The sequence below is a fragment of the Prionailurus bengalensis genome, chromosome A1 (genome assembly GCF_016509475.1).
Source record: "Prionailurus bengalensis isolate Pbe53 chromosome A1, Fcat_Pben_1.1_paternal_pri, whole genome shotgun sequence".
Lineage (NCBI taxonomy): Eukaryota > Metazoa > Chordata > Mammalia > Carnivora > Felidae > Prionailurus > Prionailurus bengalensis.
The window spans coordinates 70,536,457-70,555,091 of NC_057343.1; the positions used below are offsets into that span (position 1 = coordinate 70,536,457).

General features: G+C 42.6%; 1 protein-coding gene across 25 annotated transcripts in view; it reads right to left on the bottom strand.

The window, feature by feature from the left end:
* The window catches only part of DOCK9 (dedicator of cytokinesis 9), a 291,625-nt gene that overhangs the window by 21,280 nt on the left and 251,710 nt on the right, over window positions 1-18,635 (bottom strand). For 13 of the 25 annotated variants that reach the window (XM_043582204.1, XM_043582242.1, XM_043582226.1 and 10 more), the window contains exons 40-45: window positions 13,849-13,986; window positions 13,550-13,732; window positions 11,620-11,733; window positions 11,310-11,525; window positions 9,543-9,600; window positions 6,978-7,084 (exon numbers count right to left, since the gene is read on the bottom strand). In XM_043582204.1, coding sequence (XP_043438139.1) covers window positions 6,978-7,084; window positions 9,543-9,600; window positions 11,310-11,525; window positions 11,620-11,733; window positions 13,550-13,732; window positions 13,849-13,986 — 816 coding nt within the window. Of the gene's footprint in view, window positions 1-6,977; window positions 7,085-8,503; window positions 8,582-9,542; window positions 9,601-11,309; window positions 11,526-11,619; window positions 11,734-13,549; window positions 13,733-13,848; window positions 13,987-18,635 lie in introns of all 25 variants that reach the window. The other 12 variants (XM_043582155.1, XM_043582080.1, XM_043582145.1 and 9 more) reach the window with 1 other exon arrangement.

The window sequence follows — 18,635 nt, forward strand, 5'->3', positions numbered from 1 at the left end:
CCAGGTGCCCTGTAGATAATCCTTTTTAGGTTGAGGAAGTTCTTTTCTCTTCTTAGTTTTGTTGTTTCTTTTTAGGCCATGAATGGATGTTGAATTTTTTCAAATGATTTATCTACATCTATTGAGATGGTCATACAGTTTTCTTTATTTATTCTGTTAACATAGTGAATTATATTGATTGGTTTTCCAATATTGAGCCAACAGTGCAATCCTAGGGCAAAGCCCACTTGGTCATGCTTTATTTTTCTTGTTTCTATATTGCTAGATTAAATTTGCTAATATATCTCTTAAGGCCAGTTGCCTTTACACATGTTTGTACCCTTTATTATACTGTAAACGAAGGGTAGGACCTATGGTTTTCACTAGTAATCTAATGTTTCACTTCAGGCCTAATGCCAACAGTTAACAGACCCAAAGAAAATAAATACATTTAAAGTAGTTGTGAATCAATTTACCAGAAAGTAATGTCGGACTTAAAAAAAAAAATCTTTAAAGCAAGACATTTACCTCTTCTGTCATGTTCACAACATACAAATCGTAAAACTGTCAAATCGTGAACTTCACAAATTGTGAAACTCGGAGCCAGTGCTTATAAAGAGGTATACCAGTTGCCTCAAACTTTTGTTGCAGGTCTTTTAACTGCAAACATTAAATATTGTCTAGTAACTACCGTACTAGTACTAGTATGTAGTAATATGTTACTACATAGAAACAGCTATAGACAAAGAAGAAATCAGAAAAGGTTCTAACTCCCTCTCTTCCCCTTGTGCATTAGAGTTGCACAATAGAGTTTTTGGGTAATCTCCTGTACCAAATTCCCCAGACTGGGAGACTAAGATTTGAATAGTGTTCTTACTCCTGTTTAGTCAAACTGGAAACATATGGAAAATTTAATAACGATGAAACCTGAATTCAAGTAGCATATCAATGGACTGCTGAGTTAATGATGGTAAAATCTGTCATATTTGGTTAAAAAAGATGGACTTCAACCAGGGAAACTCTCTAGAATGGTTGGAAAATGGGAAAGTTTGATAAAGTGAATAGAGCTTAGTAAATAATTGAAGTAAGTATCACAATCTGATGGCAACTGGCAATTAGAAAATAACATGCCATTGGGGCGCCTGGGTGGCTCAGTCGGTTGAGCGACTAACTTTGGCTCAGGTCATGATCTCACAGTTTGTGAGTTCCAGCCCCGCGTTGGGCTCTGTGCTGACAGCTCAGAGCCTGGAGCCTGCTTCAGATTCTGTGTCTCCCTCTCTCTCCGCACCTCCCCCACTCATGCTCTGTTTCTGTCTCAGAAATTAATAAACATTTAAAAAAATTAAAAAAAAAAAAGAAAATAACGTGCCATCAATTTTTTATATGCTACTGGATGTTATTTTATCTTTTTTTTTTATTCAGGAGGCAGATCTGTAGCTTATCACTCTGATATCAGTTATTACAAAGAAATGGTGATATGTACTATAAAAGCAAAGTCTGTATAGATTTTACTCAAAAACAAACTAAAAATGGCTTCTATAAAAAAAAGATAAGTCCTCTCATTAAAGTAGAGTGTGGATTACTGAACATCAAAGTTTAATTTAGTCAGGTAAATTATTCAAGCCAATGTCAAGTCTACAAATACCTAGACATTTATAGACATAATATTTTGAGTAGGAATAACCAGTAAGAAAAAAAAAAGAAAAGAAAGAACCAGTAATCATTGATAGTTCATTTTGAGAGACCGTATGTCAATACAAAATTGTAGAGTCGTAGAAACTATGATGTCATAGTAATTAAACACTGGGACATATATGAGTAATATTCTCAATATAATTCCATGTATTAATTTACTTAGGATTCTCAGCAATCACAGAACCTGAAAACCAGAGCTAATCCAGACAATGGCTGGACAGTGATGACCTTGAAAGGTGGTTATACAGAAAGCCTAATGGTTTTATCACCTCGCTTAAAATTTAAATGCCAAGATATATCTTCTAAATTGCCAATCCACGCAAAGAAGTGTAAGTAATTACTGGTTGGAAAAAAAATCCTCAATGAACTTAATGCATCTGGAAAGCTCACTTTTTATGTTATTAGACTGACCTTAAGAAGATCTCAGTACCCTAAGCTCATAAGCCACTGAGACAGCTGTTTAAAATGTAATTAGCCAGTTCCGTTTTTAAGTGTGCCATAGCAATGCAACTGAGGTCACCGAGGACCTGTCTGTCTGTGGAATTAGCACACTAATGCTGTGTATGGGGGTGTGTGTGCACAAAAAAGCCTATAGTAGCCTGTGTATGTGCAGTGTATTTAAACATTTTCATTTAAATGTCACTTGTTCCATCTGGCATTAATTTAATCTAATCATAATTCTTATGAAACTAAATGTTGTCCCTATTATCTGCCATTTAGAAAGAAAGTAAATGCGTGACTGTGCTTGAGCAATGGCATACTTCATGGCTTAATTCACATCTCCACCATATTATTCTTCTCAAGTTAGAGTTGAGAATCCCTTACAGCAGAATAATCACTTGGGATGCTTGTTAAAATACAGATTCCCAAAATAAACAAACCAAAACCAAAACCCAAACCAAAACCAAACCAGATTTCAGACACCACAGTCACCCACCGAATATGGGGATTAGCAGAGCAGGGGAGCTTGGGAATCTAAGTAATTTCTAACTAGGCACACTAAAATTTGAGGGCCACTGTACCAGATAAAGCTTTCTGAGGCAGGTACATCAGTTATACATCCTCAAGCTAACACATGGCACAGAGCTAGTTTATAGAATGAATCAATGTACGTAAATATAGAAATTTCCATGGGGAGCTTGAGCGGCTCAGCCAACCAAGCTGACTCTTAATTTTAGTTAAGCATCCAACTCTTCACTTTGGTTCGGGTCACGATCTCAATGTTCGGGAGTTTGAGCCCTGCATCAGGCTCTGTGCTGACAGCGTGGAGCCTGCTTGGGATTCTCTGTCTTCCTTTTCTCTGCCTCTCCCCTGCTCTCTCTCTCTCCCTCCCCCGCCCCAAAAATAAAATAAATTAAAAATTAGAAATTTCCAGGTCACAAAGAACTCAGACAACTTCTAGCTGAGACTGTAAGGGACTGTGGTTTTGGTGTTTCTCCTCAATGGGAAGAAAGCATCACACGCAGTCCAGTGTCCCGGGGCAGGGACCATACCTTGCTCACACGGCTATCTTCAGTACCCTGTTCAGTGCCAAGGAAGCTCGGTAAATATTTGCAAAATGAAGCGGGACATATATGTCCTGGTGTGAGCCAAGGGTAGAGCAATTAGACAAGCTGCATGGGTGAAGTTCACCAGTCACTACTGCAATGACCTGAAGGACTACAAAAGTGCCTCCACGGATATTGATTTTGGGGTTACAAAGAAATTTCAACAAGTGGGCAACTGGTCAGGATGAACTGTATTTTCTATTTCCCCTTCTAGAGTCCCTCTTGGCCCTGTCCTTCCTCGCTCTGTGCTTTGGGAGGTCAAAGCACCAGACCGCTGGCCTGCATGCTGGGCTCCCTGTCCTCTGCTCCTGGCTGAGTTCAGAACATGGAAGGCTCGGTAGGAGCCTAGAGGGCAGGAGGAGAGGGAGGATGGGGTGGCTATGCACTTGCCCCTCTCTGCCAGGGTGCAGGACTGAGCTCACCCCTAAAATTTGTCAGGCGCCCCCTCCATGTGGTTTCTCTCCCCTCCCCTGGCCCACAGGGTGTCGGGTGGTAAGCTGGTTGTTGCTCACCTCAAGGGTACTGAGATATTACTTACTGGTTTCTCTATACCCTGTCTAAACTTTTCAAAATAGTCCCTTTATTAGCCTTTCTTCAATGTCCTGAGTATGCTACCTATTTCTTCATGGGATCCTGCATGAGGGATCCCCAAAACTTCACGGGCTGTGTAGAATTTTGACATCACAGGGGACTCGGAATTCTTCAATCTGCACGGACTCCAAATTGCATAACAGAATTGTAAACAGGATGGGATGTTTCTTTTTATCTAATCAAAAGCAGCTGGGAGGGAGTCTGCTCTTTAGATCAGAGTCCGGGAAGATGAACTGCGATCAATAAAAACCCATCTGTGGTCTGCTGCTAGGAGAACTGTGTATTTTTATGCAGCTCCACGAAAATCCTATTAGGAGAGCACGAGGCATTTAAGTACATCTAATAACACAGATTAAAAGGGCAATGATCTTTATTAAGCTATATGTTACACACCTATTCCCATCAGCTTTTCCCAAAACTCCTTCTGGGAGAGAAATGTTCAACTTTCTCTTTTTCTTGAAATGTCCTGATAGCCAAAGCAAAAATGTGTGTGGCAACTTCTGTTTTCCTGGCTTTTAGAACATGTTATTCTTGGGGTGCCTGGGTGGCTCAGTCAGTAAAGCCTCCAGCTTCGGCTCAGGTCGTGATCTCGCAGTTTGTGAGTTCAAGCCCCACGTCAGGCTCTGTGCTGATAGCTCAGAGCCTGGAGCCTGCTTCCGATTCTGTGTCTCTCTCTCTTTCTGCCCCTCCCCCACTCATGCTCTGTCTCTCTGTCTCTCTGTCTCTCTCTCAAGTAAACAAACATTAAAAAAAATTTGTTCAGAACATGTTATTCTTTCAACTCCCAGCTAGTTTCAGTCTTGATGTGCAGGGGTTGCACACGACTTTATAACCCCACCGAGTCATACCCTAATCATTATAGATGGTCACGTACTATGGACCTTGTTAAATATTTACCAACTTTATGCTTCCAGGACAGGGTGGAAAATCCATATTCTGGAAATAATTGATAAAGTTACCCCCTCATATGTTTAGTGATCAGACTGGATGCCATTCACAAATTTCCTCAGGAAAGCCTGCACATGATTTCCTAGGCTGATTCCCTCGCCGGCAGTGATTACTCCAGCCTGATACTTAGTCAGATGGGCTGACCTGAGCTTCATTTATCATCCCCGAGGGACAGGTTACTGAGAACTGTTTACTTTCAACTCCGTAGTTGTTCTTGGCATAGTTGCTTTCCTTACCAAATTCTAAACAAAATGCTGGACTCCAGAGGTCTGTTTAGGCACGGGGGACAAGGGTGCTTTCTGCAAGGAGACAATACATTCAAGCCTCTTCTCAGAGAAGAACCCAGTCAAACACCTTGAAGGAGGAGTTCAAAGCCAAGAGTGTGCAAGCCTTATTGCCTCAGTGACAGGTCGCACACTTCAGAGCAAAAATTAAAAATTACCTTTTGCCCAGGCATTTCAAGGTAGAGAGGCAGCTGAACTATTAACGCCATGTAATAACAGGCCTTTTTTTTTGTTGTTGCTGTTTTTTTTTTTTTTTTTTAATCCTTCGGGCTACTCCGAAAACTTTATTGTGGTTAAAGTTATTTTAATATTTACATGTGAAATGCATTCAATATATTATCTTTCTTTTCATGCTTACTTTTTAATTGAGAGGTTCATTTGAGACCAATTTAGGACAGTGGTTCTTAAACTCTGGGGGTTTAAGACCCCTTTATATATCATTGAAATTATTGAGAATTCCTTAAAAATGACTGAGAACTTTTATGTATATGGGTGTTATCTCTCAATATTTACATATATTATATGGACTGGAAACTGGAAAATACTAAAAGGTTTATTAATTTAATTAAAATAATAAACCTATGTTAATGAAAAAATAACATTTTTTATGAAAAAAATTTCACCCCTCCCCCCAAAAAAAAAATTAGGGGAAAAAGTAGCACTATTTTACGTTTTTGCAACTCTCTTTAACATCTGATGTCATAGGAGAAACCTGAATTCTCATATTTGCTTCTGCTTTCAATCTTTTCAATATGCTGTTCTGGACGATGTATACAAAGAAAGTCCAGCCTCACACACACATCCAGTTGGAAAAGGAAGGACCTCAAAGACTTCCCAAAAGGTCCGGGGTTCCCTCAACCACACTTTGAGAACTGACTCAAAGTGTAATCTGCTAACATGTCCTGGTTAAGGTCACTGAAGATGTCTGATCATGGCTCTACTTACTGGGCAAGAACACGATTAAAAGTCATAATATTAATCGTAGGACCTCCACATCATAAAAACAAATACAACAGAGGAAGAATGTATTTCTTTCTTTCTCTGTTCTTTCTCTCTACATGAAGAAACAGACAATTTTATTTTCCTTTATTTAAAAGACAGGCAGGATCAACTAGCTTTCCCTTGACTATTTCATTCTGTCCTGAGCTGAGGAGAGGCGGGCACACATGAAAAACCTTTCTGGCAGACATTGATCAAAGAGGAAATTCAGGGAACATAAGCAGACAACTGGCATTTGTTCAAATTCCTAACTTTATTTCAAAGCTTTCTGGTTCCAGATAAGTGGCTGCAAGGTGATCCTGTTTTGGCAAAAAAATTACAGAAATTGCCATGATGATCTTAGGTCAAACTTTCTGATCTCTATTGGGGGTAGGACGGGGTGGTCTTCTTTACTAATGGTGAGAAGAATCTGGACTAAGGCACTCCAGTGGAGGCAGAGAACCAGGTCTGCTCTGCCCTGGAGCCCAGTCTGGCCTCTCATGGCTTTGAGTGTCTGTGGATATGGGGGAGAGGTCAGTGTTGGAGACACTGATTTAAAAGTCAGAGTGGCCGGTTAGTTCAGTTGGGCAGAGTGTGGTGCTAATAAAAGTCAGATTAAAATAGCAATAAAACCCATGAACTGGAGAAATTAATGGCTGGAAAGAATGAGAAACCTTCTGGTCAGAATACTGCACCTATTACCACAACTGTTTGAGCTCTCAGCTTCACTTCCCTCCTAAATGAGCTGCTCAAGCTCTTTCCAGAGACAAGGAGGAAATCCTAGACAGGGGGATGGCGTAGCTTTCGCTGCTCTGTGTCAGCCGTCTGGAGCATTATTTTGGTCAGAGCGAAGTGTGCAGCCAGCAGCCGCCCAGAGAAAACCCTCGTGTGCAGAGCACAGCCGGCCCTGAGACACTCCATGACCCAACAAGCCCACGCTCGCCAAGGTGCTCACCTCGTTGAAATGGACGTCTTGCATTCCGACATCTTCCATCATGGAGGCCTCCTCGTCTATGTTTGGGGTAATGACCCTGAAAGCTGTGCATCCTTGTCTAAACATGCCTAGAATGGAGACAGCAGGGGAGAGAGCTGGTCACTGACCCGCAATTGGATGGACCTGGAGGGCTCTCCCTGCCTGCCACGTTTCTGTGCTGAATGACACGACTGACTTTGAAACCTCTTATGTCTCAGGCTCCCATTCTCACAGGGAGCCACTGGGTGCTTTTCATCTGCTTCCTCATAGTTCACCTCACCTCCCTCAATTCTTTGCTCGTTTTAATTTTTCACCCACCTTTATTAAAATATATGTAATCCTTAAATAAACCATAAATAAATGGAAACACATATTGGATCCAATTAATAGTTAAAAAAGTAACATTAATTTGACTTGGTAAGATGGACCATGCTCAGATACCAAGAAAAATAAAGCCAAAGCCAATCAAAGCGAAACACAGGACTCAAAAAGGACTGTTTCCTTCAAGCTGTCACCTCCCCAACTCTGGCTGGGGGTAACCCAGAACTCGGATTAGAACTCGCTCTTCTCTTTCACAAAGCATTCTACCAAGATGTAACTCAAGAGCCGCAGCCATGAGTGGAGAGCTTGTCTTAGCTGGTTCCATATCTGCTGCCCGAAGGGTAAGGAGAGGCCTTCTTTCTTCCCCAAAACAGAAGAGCAGGAGCCCGTACAGCATGAATGCTTCAGGGGCCTGTGCACTCAGATTCTCTGGGGGAGATGGTAGAAGGCTGGAGCTGGGATAAACAACCGGGATAAGGATAAAGGCCTCAAGCGATAATGGCCCATTTGGGGCCTTCACTCAACTTGGGAGTCACTGGGGAAAAGTTCTGTGTCAGTTGGACAATGCCAGCTGGGCAAAGGTGATCAAGTACAGAAAGGACCTCAAATATCTTTGCCACTCTATTTTGAGATCACTTTACAATAAAACAAAACAGAAGTCAAAACTTGAATGGAGACCTCCCCTAATTCAGAAAAAAGAGGAGTATAGAGTATTTTGAAATCAAGTCCCGAAAGAGTAGATTGTGACGTCAGGTATTTTTCTGCACACGATGGTCAGGGTTTCGGAGCCATTCACGGGTTGTCTGAGGTCTCTGCCACTATCCCACAGGAGACTTGCTCTTATTCTTTGGAGACAAAAGCTTCCCCTATGGCAAGCATTAATCTAGGAACTTGAGGCTATGTTAATGTACAAAAAGCAAAACTACAGAAGCCAACCACCCAGGTTTCCAGTAGAGAATACGTTTAAATATGCACCTCAGCTCCAGGGGGACAACTACAAGGGTGGCCCAAGTGCCTCCGGTCCTTGCACAGGAACAGATTGCCATGGAAACCGGAGAGGAAAGGAAGGGAGGGAAAGAGAGCCGAGCCTATCCATGCAGCGTTGCAAGAGAAAACCCCCACACCTCTAAGTGTCATGTGGATGGGGCAGTGGGGGCCCTGGGGGCCGGGCCCACCCTCAGGCTCACCTCCCCGGCGCCTCCTCTGGCAGGTGCTGTGGCTGTAGGGGAAGAGGGGCAGCTCCGGACGGAGGGCTATGTCTGCTTCTAAACACGAGGAAATGTGTTACCTGACAAAAGGTCTCAACAGGAAATCATGCTAGTAGCAAGAGAATATGGAGCCCTTCTTTAATTTCTTTCTCATTTGGGCTCTGATGTAGGATAAGCCTAGACTCCCTTAAATTCCATTCCAAACAGCCAGCTGTCCCAGAAATACAGAAATTCCCTGGCCTTGGCACATGACTTTATATCATTTCTCACTTTGTAAATGTACTTCGTGTTGGCCAGATCTGGTGCTGCTGTGCTCTAGGACACAGGCATACGTGACCAGCTTTTCTAAAAACCTTGGTGTTCTTGATTTCAAACTGAAAATGAACGACTGGTGTTTAACCAAAAGAACCTGTGAACGAATTCATGGCCTGCTCATCTGGGAACAAACACATAATGCACAAATGAGCAGCACCCACACACTCCTGCCTTCTCCTCCTTCCCTGGGGAGGCGAGGTTTCTAGCCAGCAAGGCTGCCTTCCCACATAGTAAAGCCAACTGGGCCGCGGTTCCAGAAAACACTGTCAAATAATCTCCTGTTACAATTGCCATTTGATTGATAAACAGTTCCAGTGGGAATCTGAAGGGAAAATAAATCTCAGCTTGAGATTGGCCAGTCAAGGACACCCAGATGCAAAGCTCATTAACTAGTTTTTTGCAAGACAGAGCCATTAGTTAAAGGTTATATAATAACATGCCATACAGTTTTGTTTTTGATATTGGCATTTCTGCTGTGCCTACCAAGCCAAGCAAATGTGAATAAAATAATGAATATAGCGTACACACACACAGACACACAGACACACAGACACACAGACACACAGACACACACACACACACACACACACACACACCAAATCCAAACCTCCCACCTCCCGATCTTTCTGAACGGCTCTCACTTGTCTTGGCTGCTTTGTACAGTTCTGTATTCATTTCACAAAACACAGGAATCATTCCTTACCTTTCCGCGTGAGATATTCTGCCACCAGGGCTGTGACATGGACATAACACATCGCTGCCTACAATAAAAGACACATGCTTCAGAATCATGTCATAATGCTCACGGACAGGAATCTAATGGCTGCACGTACTTACAATAGGTCTCAAGGGAACTAGGGGTTCTAATGGCTGACATCTTACCTTTTGAAAAAGGTGGAACACTTCACATAAAATGAAATTTTGAAACAAATTGCAAATTGAGACAAATGGTAGTAAATACACTAAGTCTCATTTCTACTTTGAATTACTGAATTTTAACATGAAAGATAAAAAAAGCATTTTTTCTTATACTATTGAAAATTCCTGCATCATTTCTCCTAAGGTAAAAAGAGGCCCATTTGAAGAAAAGGTGTGTGTCTTCCTAGATTCTGGGAGAAGTGCTCATATTTCAGCAGCTAATATATTTTTCTCTCAACTTAAGAAAATGTAGTAACTACTTCCCGACATAGAATTATAAACCAAAATTATAACTTAATGTTATAATTAATGTTAATGTTAGATAACATTATAAACACCTTAAAATGAAAGAAAAATAAAAATAATCTTTTGTTTTTTTTTTTTTACTAAGTTGCCACAGTGTTATAAAAAAAAAATCACAAATAGCTGTTGGAAATGAACCTGATTCTGACGCCTGAACCCCTGGTTCTTGTCAGAATGACAGAAAAATCACCCCTACCAGTAATATGTAATTCACTGTTATCACAGCTAAAATATAGTTCAGAATAAATTTATGGTCAAACAGAATGAACTTCTTGAATAATCAATACATAAAAATAGTTACATGAAACTTTCAGATGTAGAACATAATTTTACTAATTTAGACAATTAACAGAAGTTTAAAAGTAAAAGCATGCTTCTTTAGTAATACTGTTGATCATACCTAAATGTCTTAGGCACAAATCGTAAACACAGTTTTTGGGGGAACAAAGAACCTGCCATACAGCCTACTGCTTTCTTTGATTTTGCCCCTTTTACAGACGATGTCATGGAGACCCAGAGGGGTTAACAATGGACTCAATGTCACAGACTTAGTGAGAGTTGGACGTGAGATTCGGTCTGTCCCCGGGGCCTGCGCGCCTAGCTCCCTGCCGCCACTCTGTCTACTTAGGCAAACGTGGCCCCTCTGTACAAGGGTAGTGCTCTCACACCTACCACATCCACAGACAACAGACCACCTCAAAAAGGAAACAGCAATGTCCTATCATTGCTTTAAGAACAGGAAAATTAAACTTCATCATAAAAGAGCTGGATTTTAGGACTAGACAGAAGTTTCGATGCAGGAGCTGAACACACTGGAATCAGCAGGCCATCTATGTGAACATAGGTGCTAAGAGCTTTCAGAAAATGCTCTCTTGTGGCAGGAACATGCCTCTACCGTGCTGTAAACTACCGAGATGCTTAGAAGACTATGAAGTATCACTTCTTTAATTACTGCGATATTTTCTTAAAATTGGTTTCTTTTTTTTTTAATGTTTATTTATTTTTGAGTGAGCGGGGAGGGGGCGCAGGGGTGGGGTGGGCATAGAGGATCCGAAGCAGGCTCTGAGCTGACAGCAGAAAGCCTGATGTGGGGTTTGAATTCATGAAATGTGAAATCGTGACCTGAGCCGAAGTCAGATGCTTGACCGACTGAACCACACAGGTGCCCCGTTAAAATTGGGTTTCTTCTAGCGAATGAGACATAACTAGTTTCTCCCAAAATCCCAGATTGAGAGGCTTGCAGGACTACCTCAGAGAGATCCCCATTTTTGACGTGGATCCTGGCCATGCTGTCCAGCCACGTCTTCCTGAGCTCGGGAGTGCTGGCATAGGACTTGGCCAGACTGTACTGGAGGTCTACCAGCATCTCCGGGTCATTCTCGTGCTCCTTCATTTGGGCGGTGGCCATCAGAACTGTGCGGATCCTTTTGGTCAAGTCCTTCACGTCCGAGGAGAAGGTGGTGTGCTAAAGCAAGGTGGAAGAAGGACACACGGGTTCAGCTGTGTTCTGCCTGTCCGCACACACACCAGATGATGAGGCAGTCTTGGGGGTCACCCACCTTGATGAGCCTGTCACTGTTGGCACAGTTGTTGATGATGGACAAGGACTGCTGGAATCTGGTTCCCCCGATCCCAACAACGTCTGCTATCAGCTGGCTGACAGAAATAATGACCTTAGGGACACACAAATGTGAACAGATCATTTCACCTTCAAATGACTCCCTAAACTTGGCTCTTGTCTTCAGTTAGGATGTGCAAAGTTTTGAGCACAGATCATTTCAGTGCAGGAAACAATGCCTGAGTCATCTTTTTCCCCTTCCAAGAACCATTCCAGAAGGTGACTTTGCTATCCTGAAGTATTTTGTTTGCACAGCAAAATGCTAATCAGGAGGACATAGGCACGAGAATCAGATAAGACCTTATCACTTGGATAGTTACTCGCTTTCTCTAATAAAAAGGGAGACCTTATCATTTACCCCATCAGTTACTGGTTTGAGCTTATACACACTAAATATTCAATAAGTGGACTGTCCTTTGTATTTTTTTATTAAAACATTTACATATTAACTATGCAGTGGGGGGAGGGGGAAGCACCTGTCTTTACTGGGGTCTGTGAAGTGCTCTGCCTTTACCCAGTTATACAAAGTAAAAACGGGTGTCATCCTTATTCCCTCCTTTTCCTTCACCATCCCCTCCATTCCTTCACAATCAATCTCTAAGCACTGTGAACTCATGCTCTTCTTCTAACCTTACCATGCCTGGTCTAGGGCACCATCCTCTCTGGCCTGGATTTGACCAAGGTTTCCCCAAAGTCTCTCCAGCTGAGCCCTTAACTCCCCTGATCCATTGTCAGCTCTAGGTCCAGGCGATCCCTCCAAATATGCAATGATGTCTTCCTGACTTGCTCTCACCCGTATTCTTTTTTTTTTTTTTCCAATGTTTATTTATTTTTGGGACAGAGAGAGACAGAGCATGAACGGGGGAGGGGCAGAGAGAATGGGAGACACAGAATCGGAAACGGGCTCCAGGCTCTGAGCCATCAGCCCAGAGCCTGACGCGGGGCTCGAACTCACAGACCGAGAGATCGTGACCTGGCTGAAGTCGGACGCTTAACCGACTGCGCCACCCAGGCGCCCCTCACCCGTATTCTTAATTCACCATGAGGACGTCGTCCAGCTCCCTGGATAGGCCCTTCCCCTGGTGCATCCATGGCCTGACACATGCTCACCCTCTAGACGTGCTAACCTCTGTTGGTCCTTCCCATCTTCTGAGAAGCCTCCCTGCCCCGGCCAGATGCCCCTCCCCTCCGTGGTGCACTCAAGTTCCTCTATCACGGCACTGGGGACAGTGTACCGACAATGGGGTCTGTCTTCCAGTGGACTGTACACTCCACGAGCGCCAGGGGAGGGTTGTTTGATTCATGGTTGTATCTGTGAATTCTAGCATGTAGTTTGCAAACAATAAGGATTTACTTAAAAAAGGAATAAACACAGAGATAGAAAAGGCACTCCTACATGAGTTTGTAGAAAAAGGGAGTCTATAAAAATACTTAAGACTTTTCCATATCTTGCACGGTTCCTAGAGCAGAGGATCTGAGACGTGTTAACTCTGGAGGGATGGTAGGTATGTCAGTAGATGGAAGACAGAAAAGATCCACTATGGACTTTCTATGTTTTTCAGCTAAGATGTTCGCTATTGGGCATCCTCATGTAGATTCTAATAGATTGTGATTCAATGGAATTTCAGTCGGTCCAATACCGAGTCAATTTTCAAATGTCCCTTTACCGACAGAAACACATTCTGGGCCCAAATCTTACAATGTGGAGAATGAAATAAACCAAACCAGTGAACGTGACTTTCCAATTTTCCATTGCAAGGCCATACCTTGTTGTGCTTACACTGAGGTCTATTGGTAAGCGCGACAAAATCTTCCTGCTAAAACAGAACCCCATAGGGTACACCCGCGTTGAAAAGTGAAACTACACGCACTTGCAAATGCGTCCGGACAAAGGACTTCTTTCCAGTGTAGTCAAAGTTGTTCCTCATGAGGAAGTACAGCAGCTGGGAGGCCTCGGTTCTGATGGAGCTCAGCTTGGAGTTGCAGCATTTCAGGATCTCGTAGCACAGAGCAGCACACATGTCGGCCCTCCCTTCATAGAACGTCGAGGGAAACTGGGGGGAACAGCAGAGAGCGAGGCCCACGTGGTGATCAGTGCTCCCTTCAACCCCAGGTGCAAAGCAGACAAGTACGGTTATTGACGAGGACATCCCCCGGGGAAGCAGCTCACCTTATAAATGAATGACCTTAAGGCAGTGAAGACATTTTTCAAAGCCGTTTCAGACTGATGTTTTTGAAGAAAACACAGGTAGACGTCAAAAACTTTTTTCATGAGAGGATTATGTCCGTGGTCGGCCAGGAGCTGGTTCTTAAAACACAGAAGGACAGCTTGGTTAGTGAGACCCACTGGACACCTCTGCTAGGTTGCACACAATTTTCAGACTCAAAGGTTCAATTTTCTAGGTACTAGGACAACTTATAATTTAAACAAACTCTGCCATGAATCTCTAGGGAAACACAGAATCCTCTTGTGATACAAATAAGCCTACAACAAATTCATGCTTTGGAGAGTCTGCTTTTTTTCTTTTTTCTCTTTTAATTAAATGTTTTTAATGTTTATTTTTGAGACAGAGAGAGAGAAAGAACACGAGCAGGGAAACGACAGAGAGAGGGAGACCAGAATCTGAAGCAGAGCTGTCAGCACAGAGCCCGACATGGGGCTCGAACCCATGAACTGTGAGATCATGACCTGAGCCGCAGTTGGACGCTTAACCGACTGAGCCATCCAGGCGCCCCTGCTTTTTTCTAATAAGGGAGGGACTAATCATAAAACTTCCTAGCATACCGTAACGTGGTTTAAAGAACAACTATTCCTCAGTACTGATTTGGCTTCTATTTATTTACTTATTTTTACCGTTTACCAGCCACCAATACAGAGGTAATCTTTGTGACATCTTAATTCTAACAAAGAAGGGCCATTACAGGTTTTGGCTGATTAGTGGGCTGGAAAAAACCACTGAAGTGAGGTCCCCTAAAAGTAAGTTTGTTTTTTTCCAGGCTTCTCAGGGGACCCTGTTAAGTGATGAATAATAACCAGACAGCTTGGTAAGGTGGGAAAACATACAGGCTTTGATCAGGCCCCATTGATCATGTGCATGGATCTGCACAGGTAAACTGAGTCTTCCTCTTCCCACCTGTAAATGGCGACCCTAGAACTGACCTTGTGCAGACACTGCAAAGACGTGAGTCAAGTACAGAAAGTGTCTGACGGATCCTTGATTGGGCTCAGTAAGTGGTGCCGGCAGAATTTTAAATATCATGGATTCTACTTGACAAAGCAAAACAGCAGGGCCACAATTCATACCTCTCATCATTCTGCGACGGCTTTTCACACCAGCAGTAAATTCATACTAATTGAACACTTTGTTCAAAACTCTCATCAACTGCTGAACACACAGGTAGATATAGATGGCCTCACCGAGCTAGAGGCCAGCATGCAACCATTGTGCCTTAACATATGTGACACTAAAGAGCTACATCTTCAAATACAGATAAGCCTGTCTGCACAAAGGTGTGTGTGTTTGGGACAAGTAGGCAAACGTGATGCTAAAAAAATGCCAAGAGGCCAGTGTCTCAAACCAATCTTACAATTTTTCCAAATGACTGGAGATAATTTATGTCCAAGTATTTCTGTTAAATAGCCAATTATGGCTGGGGTGTTAGTTCTAAGACTGACCTCACCTTATTTGGGGAGAAAAATTTTTACTCAAGGAATAAATTTTGTTTTCGTAGGTCCAGCGACTCACAGATGTACTCACAGCTGGTAGGACACCTGGAATCCACAGTGATCTTTACAACATGAAATACTGAGCACAGTACTGAATTCCATCATGTGAAAGAGAAGCAATTTAATGAGTAGAAAATATGACTTAATTAACTGAATATGATATATTCTCAACCAAGAGCAGCTGTTTACCAACTGGAAAAAAAGAAAGGGTGGCTCCAGTGTTTCGGGAACTGCTCACATGGCTTGTTGTCTGTGAACATTACTTTTCCAGGGGCCACCATCCTCCCTACTTATGGCTGGATTAAGGTTTGCACAGATCTGGATGTGAGCTTTCCTCCTCTCAGCACTCTTTGGGGGAGGATATCCAGAAGAGATAGTGTGGACAAAAATCGCCAGGAGCCTAGTCTTGCTGATGGAACTGGCCTGTCTCCAAGTTCTTCCCCCTGGAGTTAAATTTTCCTTCCTTGCACTTTCTTGTCAAGGTGTGTGTTCCTATTTTCAGGATTTAGTCTTCGTGGGTTCTGGTCTCAAAACCCAATTGCAAGAATGCAGTTAAAACTCACTCACACGAAAATATAAAAAAAATCCCTCATGTAAAGGGATAGAGGACCTCTCAACCCAGACACAACCCCGTGTACCAGCTGCCATCTGCCATCTTCCAATCAATCTTCTTCTCTCCCTCTCTTGGTCTCTCTGCATGTCTGTCTCTTTTCACTAATTAGAGAGTGATATACACAAATGTAAAAAAAATGTTTGAACATTCAAAAAGGACGGGGGTTGGGAGGTGGGAAACAAAACAGAACCACCCTTCACTTTTCCACTCAGAAGTAACCACAGGTAGGAACAGAGTGTATCTCATGTCCACCTTTTTATCCCTATGGACTTGTCCTGAAAATAGGAGAATTTCATTCAGGAAATTAAATGAGACGTCGCAACAATATGGAGGGCACGGCTATTCTCTAGCAACAAGGTGGAGAATAGGTTGTAAATAAATCTCAGGAGCTGTCGGATATGCATGCAGGTTTGACTGTTGTAACGCGTCCTCCTTGGCAGAATGAGCCTTTAAGAGAATGAACACTCAAAATCAGTAATTTTTAAAGATCCAGGAACAGGATAAAAACAAACTTAAACCTTGGGTACCAAAGTGAGAGGTCTAGAACCATGTTATTTAAAATAGATGTACCTTTCCTAGGCATACAGCATTTAGTTTTATTTAGACATTGCTTTAAAAATCCAGTTTAGAGAAGAGCTGTGTCAGTTGCAAACGCTCAACAATCACTAAGGTGACCTGATTTCATGCGTTCTTGCAGACCAGGCTCACGGTTGTGTGAACCAGACCAGAAAGTTCCTAGAAGAACCCAATGATCCAAGCGCCCTCCAACATCGCATACGGATTCTCCCCATGCAGCTCAAATCAAGAAAAGGCACTATGTGGAATTGCTAAAAATACATTATCAGATTAAATCTGTAAACCCATCAAAAAGATCATCAAAGATCATTAAAGGCCAGCATTGACTTGGGGTTGTGTTAATCATAGACATTATGAAATAGCCAGAGAAGAACACTATTTTTCTGCATGTAACTACCTTGGCTTACAAAACACATCCTTTTGTGTGTTAAATGAGACAACACATGTGAAAGCATCCAACACAGGACCGGCAACTGGTAAGTGTTTGGTAATTCTCTTCTTTTTTTCTACATGAGAGATCATTCAATTACCTTGATATAACTCAGCTTAGCTTTTCTCTCTTTCTCCCTCTTTCCCTCCCCTATCACCACCTCCCTGCCATGCCTGGCTTAGTGGAGAACAAGAACTTCATCTGGTCAAATGTGCAGTGATCTTGGGCAAATCTTTTAACCTGTCTCAGTCTCAATCTCCTCATCTGTGAAATGAGTGATAAGAAGATCCACCAGGGCAGGCTAACATGAAGATTAATGCTTGAGGCACAGAGTAATAATAAATAAATAAATAGCAGGAATTTCATTCAATAAATAGCAGGAAACTAACAACAACAACAACAACAACAACAACAACAACAAAGTTATTATTAAGGGTTTAAGTCTTTTCAAACATTTTCTTTCATTAAGAATATGATTTCTTGGGCCTGGGTGGCTCATTTGGTTAAGCGTCAGACTTCCGCTGAGGTCATGACCTCACAGTTCAAGAGTTTGAGCCCCACGTAGGGCTCTGTGCTGACAGCTCAGAGCCTGGAGCTGTTGTATCTCCCTCTCTCTGGCCCCGCACCCGCTCATGCGCTCATACTCTTTCTCTCTCTCAAAAATGGATAAACACTAAAAAAATTAAAAAAAAAAAGAATATGATTTCTTGACTATCCTTGGCAACTTATTAGATGCAGTCAATTAAGAGACTCAGTAACGATGGTGCTGTATCTGTGGAAGATGATTTTTTTCCAATTATGTCAGTTAACTCAGTGTAAGAATTTAATTTTTCTGATACACTCCAAATGGTGCATCAGCTGAGTAAATATCTGCAGAGGAAGATCCTAGTGGCTGCCGTGTCAGGGGCCTCATGAACCTGCGAATCCAGACCAGCAAGCCTGCAGTGTGGCGTGGCATCCAATAATGCCGTAACATCTGCCCATCTTTCCACTTCCTAATGGGGGTGCAGAGCTTTAAACGTTTTTGCGCACAGGCGTGTAGACTTGGACAGAGACCACCTCTGCACTAAAGCTCAGTCTTCTCTGTGGGTCTCAGGAGTTAGACCCTTTGTCATGGGCCCAGGAAGTCATGAACACAGGGTAGACGTTTTGGGATACTTCTTATCAATCCATGATACAGTAGGCATAACTGCCAAGTTCTAGGTAAGGAAACCAGGGTTTCCAGATGTCCAGCAGACCCAGCCGAGGCTTAGAATCTGGCTAATGGTGGAGCTGGGAGGTAAAGCCTGGTCTGTATCCGCAAAATGGCAGATTCTTTCAAAGGCCATCCTACTTTAACCAAACAACGAGAGACAGATCGTTTTCTTCTAACCTTACAAATGAGAGATCTTAGGTCTGGAGACATGAGGTAATTTTCCCAAAGACATTCGGACAATAAATGTCACAAGCAGGGACCATCAGATGTTGTTTCTCTCTCAAGAATCGGGCAGAACCTACCTGGTGGCCAGACGCTGGAGACCTGGGAACCTTGATGAAACCTCTTCTTTAATATGAGGCAAGCATTTTCAAGGGGGCTCAGTATGGACTGTAGGCTGTGCAGTGAAGAAACTG